At 40.5% G+C, this 15,164-nt stretch overlaps 1 protein-coding gene across 1 annotated transcript in view; it reads right to left on the bottom strand.

Annotated features, from left to right (window-relative positions):
- ipo11 (importin 11) overlaps positions 1-15,164 on the bottom strand; it is a 476,887-nt gene that overhangs the window by 164,458 nt on the left and 297,265 nt on the right. Inside the window, exon 27 of the mRNA XM_060823716.1 lies at positions 3,668-3,789. Coding sequence (XP_060679699.1) covers positions 3,668-3,789 — 122 coding nt within the window. The remainder of the gene's footprint in view (positions 1-3,667; positions 3,790-15,164) is intronic.

Raw genomic sequence — 15,164 nt, 5'->3', positions numbered from 1 at the left:
CAGTACACCTAACATCTGTGGTACGTAAGTTACTTGAGAAGATTCTGAGAAGTAAGAGATAAGGCATTTGGAAAGATGGGGTTTGACTAAGAGCAGTCAGCATGGCTTTGTGCATGTAAGATCATGCCTCAAAAATTTGTTAGAGCTCTTTGATGAAGTGACCAGGAAGATTCATAAGGGCAGGGTGGTAGACATAATATGTATGGATTTCAGTAAGGCCTTTGATAAGGTTCCACATGGTAGGCTGCTCTGGAATGTTAGATTGCATGGAATCCAGGGGGAGCTGGCAAATTGGATACACGATCGGCTTGATGGTAGGAAAAAGAGGGTAATAGTGGAAGGAAGCTTGTTGGACTGGAGGCCTGTGACTAGTGGAGTGCCTCAGGCATCAGTGCTGGGCCCATTAATGTTTGTTACCTCTATCAATGACTTGGATGAGAATGTACAAGACATGATTACTAAGTTTGTAGATAACACTAAAATAGGTGGTATTATGGACGTGAGGAAGGTTATCAGAAATTGCAGCAGGACCTTGACCAGCTGGGAAAGTGGGATGAGAATGGGCAAATGGAGTTTAATACAGTTAAGTGTGAGGTCTTGCATTTTGGAAAGTCAAATCAAGGTAGGGCTTTCATGGTGAATGGTAGGACCTTAAGGAGGGTAGTGGAACAGAGAGATCTTGGAGTTCAGGTGCACGGTTCTCTGAAACTAGAGTCACAGGCAGACATAGGGCAGTGAAAAGAAGGCTTTTAGCACACCTGCCTTCATCAGTCAGGGCGTTGGGTATAGAAGTTGGGAAGTTATATTGCAGTTGTGCATGACATTGGTGAGGCTGCACTTCGAGTATTATGTCCAGTTTTTGTCACCTTGATATAGGAAGGATGTTATTCAACTGAAAAGATTGCAGAAGAAATTTACAAGGACTTAAGGGTCTGAGTTCTAGGGAGAGGTTGGTCAAGCTAGAACTTTTTTTTTCTTCAGAGCATAGAAGACAAGGGGAATTTTTAGAAGTGTATAAGAACATGAAAGGCATGAATTGGGTGAATGCACTCAATCTTTCTCTCAAGTTTGGGGATCAAGGATGAGAGGGTATCAGTTTAAGGTTAGACGGGAAAGAATAAAAGGGAACCTGAGGGACAAATCTCTTACGCAGAGTGCGGTACACATGTGGAATGAGCTGCCAGAGGAAGTGGTTGAGGTGTGTCCAACATTTAAAAGGCATTTGGACAAATACACAGGTAGGAAAGGTTTAGAAGGATATGGGCTAAGTGCAGGGAAATAGGGTTATTTGTGAATAGACATTTTGGTCAGCATGGACCAGCTTGGGCCAAAGGGCCTGTCTGTGTGCTGTAGGGCTGTAATCCTCCATACTGTATGTCTAGATAAGCTGCAAATGATTTGATAACAGTAGTCTGAATGTCAAGTAAGAGAAGAAAGATATGAAGAAAAAGCTAACAGGCATAAACATGCAACAAAATGAGGCAATGTTATGATTTAAAAATTGGTGAAATCAATATTGAGCCTGGAGTTGTCAGGATTGTAACATGTTCACAAATTATCCAAAAATGATCTGCTATCTATGCATGCTCCATTAGTAAAAATAACAGCATGGTTTTTTTTAAACATTGCTTTGACAGGATTGGCAGAACTGTTACTCTGTGAAATCAACAATATCATGTATTTGCATGTGCAAACAAACACGAATTCAAAAACTCCTCTGTTCTTGCAGTATGCTGCTGACATCTTTGTGAATCGGAATCATTAGAAATCGCTGAACTGATGAAAGTTTCTCCTCTATATCCTTGCTAAAAATCACCATGCTCTGAAATGCAACTAGGTTCATAATATACTGTCATCAAGGTGTTTAGCAACCTCCATAACCCAGAAAAACTCATGTTATATTTGACTCATGCTAAACTTTCCTATGATAAGAAGTTCCATCATTTAAAATACCAAAAATATAATGTTTGCTTATGCTGTTTCAATTTATAATTGGTATGTATCAATCTTTATTGCAGTTACTGTAAAATTTATAATTGAACATTAAGCAGTGCATTTTACTTTTAGGTCTCTGCCTTGAGAATTGGATGCTTACTCTGCTTGGTAACATCACTGTTAATGAATGCCTGAAGATCCCCTTGACTTGGCATTAGGTTCAAACCAACATTAGGATAGGCAAAAAAAAAATGCCACAGGCAACATCAAACCTTGTTGGCAGCTTTACTACAGGTCAGCTGCAAGCTCCAGCATTTTGCCGCTGACACAAAATCTGAGCCACTGTTTCATAATCATCTAATTATTCCTTAGATTTCAGGTCATTATGAACCAAAGGTAATGTCAAGAGAAACAGCATAATCCATTTATTTTTAAATACAATGGTATACTTCCATGTTTTGCAAGATAACCACAGTAATTTTTCTTGCATCTTACACAGTTGTTCGTCATTCTCAATATATATTTGTCTTATACATAGTATTTTATGAAATTTGGGAACTGCCTCTTTAACTTGAGGTAAACTGCAGCAAAGTGCTCACATGACTGACTTCTGTACAACAACAAACCTGGCTCTTCTTGTTTCTACAGTAAGCAAAAATTGTGAGACTTGCTGAGATGGGGGAAGACATTTGCATTTCTGGACAACAGTAGTTGTGTTGTTGACTGTGGCTAGATTGCTATCTCAAAGTCTCATAGAATGGAGTTATCAACATCAGTTTTCATAAATGGCTAAATTGTGATCTGTTTATCTAATTCTTTCACAGCATGGAGTTTGGGGTATACATGATGCTAATTTGTACTTCTACTCAGATACAAAGCTTTGAGGAAAGCAAAATGTGCAGAAAGCCATTGTATTACTGGTAGGTTTTTGAGATACCTGGAAACTCTCAGTCTGCAGCCATCTATGAGGCAGCTCATACACCGAAGCAGAGAAAGCGATGAGTCTATTGGTCACCAAAATGAATGGGGGTGGAGAGGGGGGGGGGGGAGGTTTCAAGTTCAGATTGGAAAGATCACGTTTGTGAGGGTTTAACAGGAGTTTGGAAGATCCACTTAGGTTGGGCACATGCAAGGTTATCTCCCACATTACCCCACTGCAAAATTAGTTCTGCAATTTGGACCTTATGAAAGGACAAAAGGCCATCAGGAGCTGAGAACCACTTTAGACTGGTTCCTTGAGAATGACGTGTCTATTAAGATTCAAAATGGATAGCTATTTTCAGTCTTTTCAGAGTTACAAGACGACAATTTCCTTGACAGTAGTTTAGAGTATTTGCAGCTGATAAAAGTAATGTACATTCAATGGAGGAATGTAGTAATTTTCTTCAAACTTTACCTCGTAATTTAAGTTACCAAATTACCATGTCTTAACAGGGATCATAGAAATGATAATAGCCACAAAAAACAACATATATTGCAAATTCAGAATCTCACTTTCTCCCAATATTCTTTTTCAAAAATGGAGTTTTGAATCATAAATGGCAAACAATCACAAAAAACAATAGCATTACAAAGTATGAAGGTGACAATGAACAATGCTGATCAAATTAACCTCTGATACAAATAATTAACTTAATACAGTCAACTGAAAGCTCAAATAAGCACCATTCTTACTCAGGACAGAGAATACTATAAGTAGATATGATTGTTACATTAATAAGCACTTGCTTACCTGTTTTCTGAAGGTAAGAGTGAAAGTAATGCTAATGCAGAAAGTTTCCTTCTCTCTGGCTGTGTAATGTTATCCATTCGATCAACCCACATCTCAATTATACTGCCAAGGATCTGATCCATCTAGAAAGAAAAACAGACTTAATTTATTTACAACCAAACGTTTTACTACTGGGGAGAATGCGACAGTAAGGCTTTAAAAAAATTATAAGTTTAATATTAGAGAATTCCATTATCAAAGAGAACATGAACAATATACAGAGTATTGTATTTGTACTGGAGGATCTAGTCAAAATGGTATGAAAACCAAAAGAAATTGCTTCCATAAATTCTCACGTGATGGATGGGCAGTCAGCATCTCTTTCATAATTATGATGGAATATGTAACATTTCTCAAATTGTCAAAGTGATAATACTGAATACATCAGAATAGAAAGTAGAAGCTACATTTTCTTGCCAAACAAAGATAGCCTCACCAAGCTTTTTTCATTTTAGTACCAATGGAGAAAAAAAGTGTATGCCCACTGCTAAAACCGTTTATTAAAATTTCAGTTGCATTTTACTGGAAATTGCCATAGTCTGAGCATCATGGCAAACTCTCTCATTGAAGAAAGACCTCAGCTGATGAGTTTAACCTGGAGGGTCACCAAGTCTCAGGGTGAGAAGCATGATTAAGAAGATTGGGCTTTCACAGTGACCATACTGGTATTGCAGATTTCACTTGTATTGTCAAAGACAGTACCTAAATAATCCATAAATTATCCTAAATTTTCATGAAAACAAACTTAATTGTGATGCATGTTCAGTGAATTGAAAATATGCCAAATAAAAGGACATGGAAGATATAGAACGTAGGGAAATAGATGGTGACATTTTGAAAAATGTCCATATTACAGAGGAGGAAGTGCTGGATGTCTTGAAACGCATAAAGGTGGATAAATCCCCAGGAGCTGATCAGGTGTACCCCAGAACTCTATAGGAAACTAGGGAAGTGATTGCTGGGCCTCTCACTGAGATACTCGTATCATCAATAGTCACAAGTGAGGTGCCGGAAGACTGGAGGTTGGCAAACGTGGTGCCAATGTTTAAGAAGGGTGGTAAGGACAAGCCAGGGAACTATAGACCAGTGAGCCTGATGTTGGTGCCGGGCAAGTTGTTGGAGGGAATCCTGAGGGACAGGATGTACATGTATTTGGAAAGACAAGGCTTTGTGCATGGGAAATCATGTCTCACAAACTTGACTGAGGTTTTTGAAGAAGTAACAAAGAGGATTGATGAAGGCAGAGTGGTAGATGTGGTCTATATGGACTCCAGTAAGGGATTCAACAAGGTTCCCATTGGGAAACTGGTTAGCAAGGTTAGATTTCACAGAATACAGCGAGAACTAGCCATTTGGATACAGAACTGGCTCAAACGTAGAAGACAAGGATTGGTGCTGGGTCCTCTACTTTTCGCCATTTATATAAATGATTTGGATACGAGCATAAGAGGTATAGTTAGCAAGTTTGCAGATAACACCAAAATTGGAGGTGTAGTGGACAGCGAAGGAGGTTACCTCAGATTACAACAGGATCTGGACCAGATGGGCCAATGGGCTGAGAAGTGGCAGATGGAGTTTAATTCAGATAAATGCATTTTGGGAAAGCAAATCTTAGCAGGACTTACACACTTAATGGTAAGGTCCTAGGGAGTGTTGCTGAACAAAGAGACCTTGGAGTGCAGATTCATAGCTCCTTGAAAGTGGAGTAGCAGGTAGATAGGATAGAGAAGGCGGTGTTTGGTATTCTTTCCTTTATTGGTCAGAGTATTGAGTACAGGAGTTGGGAGGTCATGTTGTGGCTGTACAGGACATTGGTTAGGCCACTGCTGGAATATTGCATGCAATTCTGGTCTCCTTCCTATCGGAAAGACATTGTGAAACTTGAAAGGGTTCAGAAAAGATTTACAAGGGCTGGAGGATGTGAGCTATAGGGATAGGCTGAACTGTCTGGGATTGTTTTCCTGGAGTGTCGGAGGCTGAGGGGTGACTTTATAGAGATTTACAAAATTATGAGGAGCATGGATAGGATAAAAAGACAAAGTCTTTTCCCTGGGATGGAGCAGTTCATAACTAGAAAGCATAGATTCAGGGTGAGACGGGAAAGGTATAAAAGAGTCCTACGAAGATTTGCTTTCCCAAAATGAAGCACTTCCCATTTATCTGAATTAAACTCCATCTGCCACTTCTTAGCCTGTTGGCCCATCTGATCAAGGTTCTGTTGTAATCTGAGGTAACCTTTGCTGTCCACTACACCTCCAATTTTGGTGTCATCTGCAAACTTACTAACTATACCTCTTATGCTCGCATTCAAATCATTTTTATTCACTCACGGGATCTCGCTAGGCTAACCCTCATTGCCCGGAGAGGTATTAAGTCATAGAATGCCTACAATGTGGAAACAGGCAATTCGCCCCAACAAGTCCACACCAACTCTCCGAAGAGTAACCCATGCCCTTATCCGATTACTCTACATTTACTCCGACTAATGTACCTAACCCATATCTCCCTGAACACTATGGACAATTTAGCATGGCCAATTCACCTTATCTGCAGATCTTTGGATTGTGGGAGAAATCAGAGCACCCAGAGGAAACCCACACAGACACGAGGAGAATGTGCAAACTCCACGCAGACAGTTGCCCAAGGCTGCAATTGAACTCGGGTCCCTGGTGTTGTGAGGCAGCAGTGCTGACCACTGAGCCCCGGTGTTGACCCTGCATTGCTGCGGGTCTGAAGTCATACATAGTTCAGACCAGGTAAGGATGCCAAAAACTAAAAGAACTCCAGATGCTGGAAATCTAAAACAAAAACAGAAATTGCTGGAAAATCTCAGTAGGTTTGGCAGCATCTGTGGAGAGAAATCAGAGTTAATGTTTCAGGTTCAGTGACCACTCTTTTGATAAGGATGGCAGTTTCCTATTCTAAAAGGATATTTGTGAACCAGATGGGATTTTCCAATCATTTCCACTGATTTAATTGCCTGAGAAAATGCAACATTTATTTTAATTTTAAACTCATTATGCATTTACTAACTTCTTAATTCTCTTTATAAAAGTTTACTTTAATCCTTAGATTTCAGCATTATTCAATAAAGCAACAGTCCTTGCAAAAAGCAATTTCCCTTCCTTCATACTGCCTACCTCCATCTTCTCACACATACCATTAATAACTCTTGACCTAACTTCGTATAAAATTCTTGTTAAGAATCCCTGAGCTCATTGCCATATTTACTTCAACTGTTCCAACGCCCTCATGAGTGATTTCAGTGGCCTGTTGTGGGTGCAAGTAATAACACATTTAGATTATACAAATTTCCAATTCTGCGTGGTGCACTTATTACCATCAATTTTGTTGTAAGAATACATCTCTAAACTGTCTTATATGAATTTTTAAAAAATACCAAGATATAATAACAAGACTGTAATTTTTTAGCAATGACGGATTTATTGGCAAATAATAATCAGAGGATGTTAGCTCTTTAAATAAGCAGTCAGGAACAAGGATCTACAAGTTTATAGTTTTAAAGTTTTTGTTACTGTACAAGATTAAACTTCTCTGTAGATCTGGCTACATTAGCTAACTCTGCAGCACAAATCTCTGTTGCAAACCCAGTGTGTAGAAAACACTGCACAAGTACCTGCTAGGTGACTTACAAAGCAGACTCTATTTGGATTAATTCAATCTTATAATATTGCCAAATTTCACTAACAAAATAAATGCAGCTTTGGGAATGTGCTACAAACGACTTCAAGGATTGGCCACATGGACCAGTGACAACAAAACCAAAGTGCACTACTAGTGAGTAGCATCAGTAATCTTTTTCACACGGGAATTCACAATATTGAGTGGATCTCAGCCAAACTATTATATGCAGTCTCCAAGGTAATCTAGTATGTAATTTTGCAACTTTCATAGCTTTAGAAAGTTCCAAAGTGCTCTGCTGCCAATTACTTTTAAAGTAGATTTGTTCTGAATAACAGAAACTACAATCAGAAGTGATAGAACTAAGCAATCCTATAACGAATAGATCATACCTAAGTTCTGCAGTTCTGCCACATCCAGTCATGAATGGTGCCAGACAATTAAATAAATCACTGGTGGAGGAGAAGGCTCCACGATATCCCCATCCCTAATGACAGAGTCATAGAGATGAATAGCATGGAAACAGACCCTTCAGTCCAACTCATCCATGCCAACCAGATATTTCAACCAATCTAGTCGCACCTACCAGCACAAGGCCCACATCCCTCCAGATCCTTCCTATTCATATGCCCATCCAAACGCCTTTTAAATGTTGCAATTGTACTAGTCTCTACTGCTTCCTCTGGCAGCTCATTCCATACACGTACCACCCTCTGTGTGGAAAGGTTGCCCTTTAGGTCTCTTTTATATCTTTCCACTCTCACCCTAAACCTATGCCCTCTAGTTCTGGGCTCCCCAACCCCAGGGAAAAGACCTCGTCTATTTACCCTATCCATGCCAATCATAATTTTATAAACCTCTATAAGGTCACCCCTCAGCCTTGAACGCTCCAGGGAAAACAACCCCAGACTGTTCAGCCTCTCCCTATAGCTCAAATCCTCCAACCCTGGCAACATCCTTGTAAATCTTTTCTGAACCCTTTCAAGTTTCTCAACATCTTTCCGATAGGAAGGAGACCAGAATTGCATGCAATATTCCAACAGTGGCATAACCAATAGCCTGTACAACTACAACATGACCTCCCAACTCCTGTACTCAATACTCTGACCAATAAAAGAAAGCATACTAAATGCCTTCTTCACTATCTTATCTACCTGCGACACTACTTTCAAGGAGCTATGAACCTGCACTCCAAGGTCTCTTTGTTCAGCAACACTCCCTAGGACCTTACCATTTAGTTGTTGTGGTTCTGTTCGCCGAGCTGGGAATTTGTGTTGCAGACGTTTCGTCCCCTGTCTAGGTGACATCCTCAATGCTTGGGAGCCTACTGTGAAGCGCTTCTGTGATGTTTCCTCCGGCATTTATAGTGATTTGTACCCGCCGCTTCCAGTTGTCAATTCCAGCTGTCCGCTGCAGTGGCCAGTATATTGGGTCCAGGTCGATGTGCTTATTGATTGAATCTGTGGATGAGTGCCATGCCTCTAGGAATTCCCTGGCCGTTCTCTGTTTGGCTTGTCCTATAATAGTAGTGTTGTCCCAGTTGAACTTGTGTTGCTTGTCATCTGCTTGTGTGACTATTAAGGATAGCTGGTCATGTCATGTCGTTTCGACTGGGACAACACTACTGTTATAGCACAAGCCAAACAGAGAACAGCCAGGGAATTCCTAGAGGCATGGCACTCATCCACAGATTCAATCAATAAGCACATCGACCTGGACCCAATATACCGACTACTGCAACGGACAGCTGGAACTGACAACCAGAAGCGGCAGGTACAAATCACTATAAATGCCAGAGGAAACATCACAGAAGCACTTCACAGGAGGCTCCCAAGCACTGAGGATGTCACCTAGACAGGGGACGAAACGTCTGCAACACAAATTCCCAGCTCAGCGAACAGAACCACAACAACGAGCACCCGAGCTACAAATCTTCTCCTAAATTTTGAGCTTACCATTAAGTGTATAAGTCCTGCTAAGATTTGCTTTCCCAAAATGCAGTACCTCCCATTTATCTGAATTAAACTCCATCTGCCACTTCTCAGCCCATTGGCCCATCTGGTTAAGATCCTGTTGTAATCTGAGGTAACCTTCTTCATTGTCAACTACACCTCTAATTTTGGTGTCATCTGCAAACTTACTAACTGTACCTCTTATGCTCGTATCCAAATCATTTATATAAGTAGAGGACCTAGCACCAATCCTTGTGGCACTCCACTGGTCACAGGCCTCCATTCTGAAAAACAACCCTTTACTACCAAAGGTCTTCTACCTTTGAGCCAGTTCTGTATCCAAATGGCTAGTTCTCCCTGTATTCTGTGAGATCTAACCTTGCTAACCAGTCTCCCATGGGGAACCTTGCCCAATGATGGAAGAGATCAAAACATCAGTGCAAATGGCTGAAGCATTCACAGCAATATTCAGCCAGAGTGCCAAATGGATGATCCATCTTGGTTTCCTCAAAGATTTCGAGCATCACAGATGCCAGTCTTTAGCCAATTCAATTCACTCCATGCAATATCAAGAAACAGTTGGAGGCACTGGATACAGCAAAGGCTCTTGGTTCTGAGAACATTCCAGTCATAGTACCTCAGTCTTGTCCTCCAGAACTTGCTGCTCACCTAGCCAAGCAGCTACAATACTGGAAGCTACTCGACAATGTGGAAAATTGCCCAGGATATGCCCTGCACACAAAAAAACAGGACAAATCTAAGCCATCTAATTATCACCCTAGTTTACTCTCAATCATAAGTAAACTGATGGATGATATCATCAACAGTGTTATCAAGCAGCAGCTGTTCAGCAATAACCTGCTCAGTAATGACCAATTTGGGTTCTGCCATAGTCATAGAGTCGTACACCCAAGTTGTCAAGGCTAATTCCAATTGCCTCTGTTTAGTCCATATCCACGTGTGTGGGTTTCCTCCGGGTGCTCCGGTTCCCTCCCACCATCCAAAAATGTGAGGTCAGGGGAATTGGCTGTGCTAAATTGTCCATAGTGTTCAGGATAAATGTAGGGGAATGGGTCTGGGTGGGTTACTCTTCAGAGGGTCGGTGTGGACTTGTTGGGCTGAAGGATCGGTTTTCGCACTGTAGGGAATCTAATCTAAATGTTTTCTATCCATGTATCTGTCCAAATGTCTTTTAAATGTTGTAACTGTACTTGCCCCTGTGATTTCCTCTGGCAGCTTGTTCCATATATACACCACCCTGTGTATAAAAAGCTGCCCTCTTCAGTCTCTTTTAAATCTTTCCCCTCTCACCTTAATTATGCTTTTGAACTTCCCTATCCTGGGGAAAAGATTTTAACTATTCACCTTATATATGACTCATGATTTTATAAACCTCTATGAGGTCACCCCTCAGCCTTCTCTCCAGGGATAAAAGTCCCAGCCTATCCATTCTCTTCTTATAACTCAACCCCTCTAATTTTGGTAGCATCCTTTTAAATATTTTTGTACCCTTTCCAGTTTAATAAGATCTTTCCTATAGCAGGGCACCCAGAATTGTACACATCCTCAAACATACTAACCATGCCTCCTAGAGTCACATCTAAATTGTTTAAGTGCCCCTCAGCTTCTGACCTCATTACAGCCTTGACTCAAATATGGACAAAAGAGCTGAATTCCAGAGCTGAGGGGAGAATGATAGTCCTTGAAATCAAGGAGCCCTAACAAAACTGGAATCAATGTGAATCAGGAAGCAAAGTCTCTGCTGATTACAGTCATATCTAGAAAGACAGGTGTGGTTGTTGAAGGCAAGTCATCTCAGCTCCAGGACGCCTCTGCAGAAGTTTCCCAGGTAGAGCCCTGGTTCCAACCATCTTCATCAAAGACCTTCCCTGCATTATATGGTCAGAAGTGGGAATGTTTGCCAATGATTGCACAACGCTCAGCACCATTATGACTCCTCAAACACTGAAGCAGTCGATGTTCAAATGCAACAAGAGCTGGACAATATCTAAGATTGGCCTGACTCGTAGCAAGTAACGTCTGTGCCACACAATGACTATCTCCAATAAGAAACAATCTGATCAATGCCCCTTGACATTCTATGGCGATACCATCACTGAATCCCTCACTGTCAAAATCCTCAGAATTACCATTGGCCAGTAACACAATTGAACTCATAAATACAGTAGCAACAAGAGCAGGTCAGAGGCTTGGAATATTGGGCAAGTAACTCACTTCCCAACTCCCCAAAGTCTGTCCATTGGCACAAGTCAGGAATGTGATAGAACTCTCTCCACATGCTTGGATGGGTGCAACTCCAACAACACTCAAGAAGCTTGACACCATCCAGGACAAAGCAGCCAGTTTCCACATATACAAACATCAATTCTGTCAACCACAAACACTCAGTTGAGGCAGAGTGTTTCTACAAGTTGCAATGCAGGAATTCACTAAAGATTCTTAGACAGCACTTTCCAAACACATGACCACTTTCACCCAGAATGGCAGTAGAAAGTTGGGAACCCCACCACCTGCAAGATATCGTGCAAGCCACTCACCATCCTGACTTGGAAATATGTTGTCGTTCTTTCAGTGTTGCTGCGTCAAAATCCTGGAATTCCCTCCCTATTGGCATTGTGGGTCAACCTATAGCATGTGGACTGCAGCAGTTCAAGAAGGCAGCTCACCACCACCTTTTCATGAGCAACTAGAGGTAAGCAAGAAATACTGGCCAGCCAGCAAAGCCCACATCCCATAAATGAATTTTTAAAAAATGCAATCACAATTTTTTGTAGGCAGCTCCATTTTATCTTATAGTAATTCATTTATAAACATGCTGGTTGCTGCCTTATTTCCTTCCAGGCATTGCTTACTATATAATGAAAAGACAATTTGTAAGGAAATTCAAAATGACATAGGCTGACTTTGTAGCTTCACTTTCAGTGAACCATAGGTATTGTTCTGTGCGTTCGGTCTGTTCAAGGTTTGAAAGAACATTTATTTAAATATAGGCTGTTACCTGTAATGAACAAATTCTGGCATGAAGCAGTTTTTCACAGTCATAAGAGACATAGATATTGCCTAAACCAGGTATTCTGCCACAGTGTCTGAAGTATCTAAGGTGCTGCAGTTTGGCAGTCTAGTGAATACTTCTCAGACTAATCCATATCGATTTTTGAAATTCAAATATACATTCATGCACAAATTTCATCTAGTTTATACAACAGGTAACTGTGCAAATTTAGTTTTACTGGGATATAGGTTCAAGTGAAGGAAGTGGGAATTTTAAGTGCGCAGACTACACAGTAGCAACTCTCATTTCAAAAGGGCAATATTTGATATTTTGGAAGGACAGGATGCTTCCAAGGTCAGAGAAAGAGAGAAACAGAGACAGACAGAGTGAAATACAGAGAGTGTGTGTGTGTGCGCGCGTGCGTGTGTGTGCGTGCATGTGCGCGCGCGCGTGCATGTGCGGAGGGGGTGCTGTGAGTGTGTGCATGTGAGTGAATGTGGTGTGTGCTTGCATATTTGGCCACTCTGCGTCCCTGACCGCAGGACATTCGGCCTTGGATCTTTGGCTGATAGCAAAGTTCGGTACTCATGAGGATGGTCAAAACCGGGACCTTGGGTTCATGTTACACTGCAAGTGACCCCAACTACACTATACACACTCTCACATACACTGTTACATACTGACACACTCACGCAGACCCTCTCTCATACACATGCTCTCTCTCAGGCACACACACACATACACTCCCCACACTCACACCAACGCAGACACCCTCTCACAGGCTTATATTTTGTCACACTCATGCACACACACTACCAAGCACGCACACACAAACATACTCACACCTTTCCCCGCCCTCCATCAACACACACACACACACACACATTTAAGTCTATGAGGTGAATTTGCATTTGCAGAATTGTAAATGCAGATACATTCTACTTTGTTCAAAAAGGACACAATCTGCAGACAGTCAATGCATGTAACATTTTATAAATTCCCATTTTGGAAACAGAACCAGTATGGCTCAGGATTAGGGTACATGCAGACTCCAACCTCAGGCCTTTAATGCATTGTCTGAGCTGAAATGTCTTTTTTTAATATAAAACCTTTAGTTATCTCAAGAATGTGACCTGAAAGAAGTACTGGGATTTACATATTAATGAACCAAAACCTGCAATCCATTCTAAAAGATTAAACAGCAATCCAGGTTTGTTCAATATATGATTTCAGTTGTATGACACTGTGATCTTTTGCAATATATTCTGTGGCCTACTCCATAGCTACCTGAAGAAGAAGCAATAGTACTTCCAACTACACCTGTTGGACAATAACCTGGTGTTATGTGATTTTTAACTTTGTCCACCAGTCCAACACCGGCAGCTCCACATCATAAAAAAGTCAGCAAATTTACCAAGTTAGCAATTGGGTTAGGCAGATGAGGTACATCACAGGATTGATTCCATGCTGCCTAATGAGTTAGCTATCAGCTGGGACATTAATAGGACCCCTGAAGTCTCTTCCAGCAAACCTAAATTCGATGATGGTGATAGTGGTGGTGAATGTGGGGTGGGGGAAGAGGGGGAAAGATGGTGGTGTTGCTTAGCACTGAAATCTGCCATCATTCCTGCTCCATATCATTAATTTTGCGACACCTGTTGGAAATATGAACACTGCTGTCATGCTTGTTATACTCAAATTGATTGCTGGCAACAATATCATCACGCTTATGAAATAATGACAATTTTGATGAGTACCAGAAGATACTCAATCCCAGTAAAGGGACTTAGGATACAGCCATACTTACAGTAGAGGAGGAACAGGGAGAGTATTGAAGAAAATAATAAAGTACAAATAAATCTTACAAATATGCATCAGTAATTTACAAGCATTTGGCAGCTTCAGGATAGGCAAAACCTCTTAGAAATTAAGATTGTTGGAGTTGAAGCAAAAAAAAACCAAATAGAATTCTGATAAGGAAAACATTTCAGGCATTCAATGTCTTTCTTTGAAATTAAGCTAGCCAAAACAATAGGAAAACAATAAAACTGTCTTTCTCAAGCTTTAAAACAAAATTGATGAGAAAAAGCTGCAATTATAGTCAGGTTATAAGGCTATCTAGTTGCACCACTTTTCTGTGGATAAGAGCTTAAATCATACGTAGCCATGGGTATCAAAGGAAAACATTATATTCTCAAAAAGCACTATGTAATGAATGTATCGTAGTCAGAAAGCCAAGCCAATCTGGAGATTTTTTCTAGCTTGTCAAATTGGATTTTAAAATTCAATATTTGGAATTTGAATCATAAATATTCATCGTTGTGACTGAATTGCAGCTATCAGTCTGACTGGTATGTGTTGATAGCAAAATATGCCACATATCAAGTTTATACAGCCTACCATGTATTGTTGCACTCAACATCAGAATCAGTTACAGAGAAACACTATGCTTGGGGTTTAAATACATATGTAGAATTTCATTTCAGACAAGTACGAATTAAGTTTGTGAGAACAAGGGCAGATCTACCAACCGACTAGAAATAAAATTATCAAGTATTCATTGTAGCTTCTTATCTGCCTAGATACTACACAGTTCAAACAAATAGAAAGACAACCTCGTACAGAGATTTTACACCACCTTGATTTACTATATGTGAAAGACAGACTAGACCTCGTGATAACTTTCGCAATTACGTGCTTTCAAAAAGCCATCAAAATGGTACTTCACCTGCATCCTAAACAATTCAGTCATTAGCAGAGGTAGTGGCAGAATTTTTTAAAAAAGTTATATTCTCACAGATTAACCAAAGAATTATTGCAAAAAGATTACAGCAGTTCTAGACTACTGACA

The sequence above is a fragment of the Hemiscyllium ocellatum genome, chromosome 1, assembly GCF_020745735.1.
Source record: "Hemiscyllium ocellatum isolate sHemOce1 chromosome 1, sHemOce1.pat.X.cur, whole genome shotgun sequence".
Taxonomy (NCBI): Eukaryota; Metazoa; Chordata; class Chondrichthyes; order Orectolobiformes; family Hemiscylliidae; genus Hemiscyllium; species Hemiscyllium ocellatum.
This window is presented reverse-complemented; position numbering and strand designations above follow the sequence as displayed.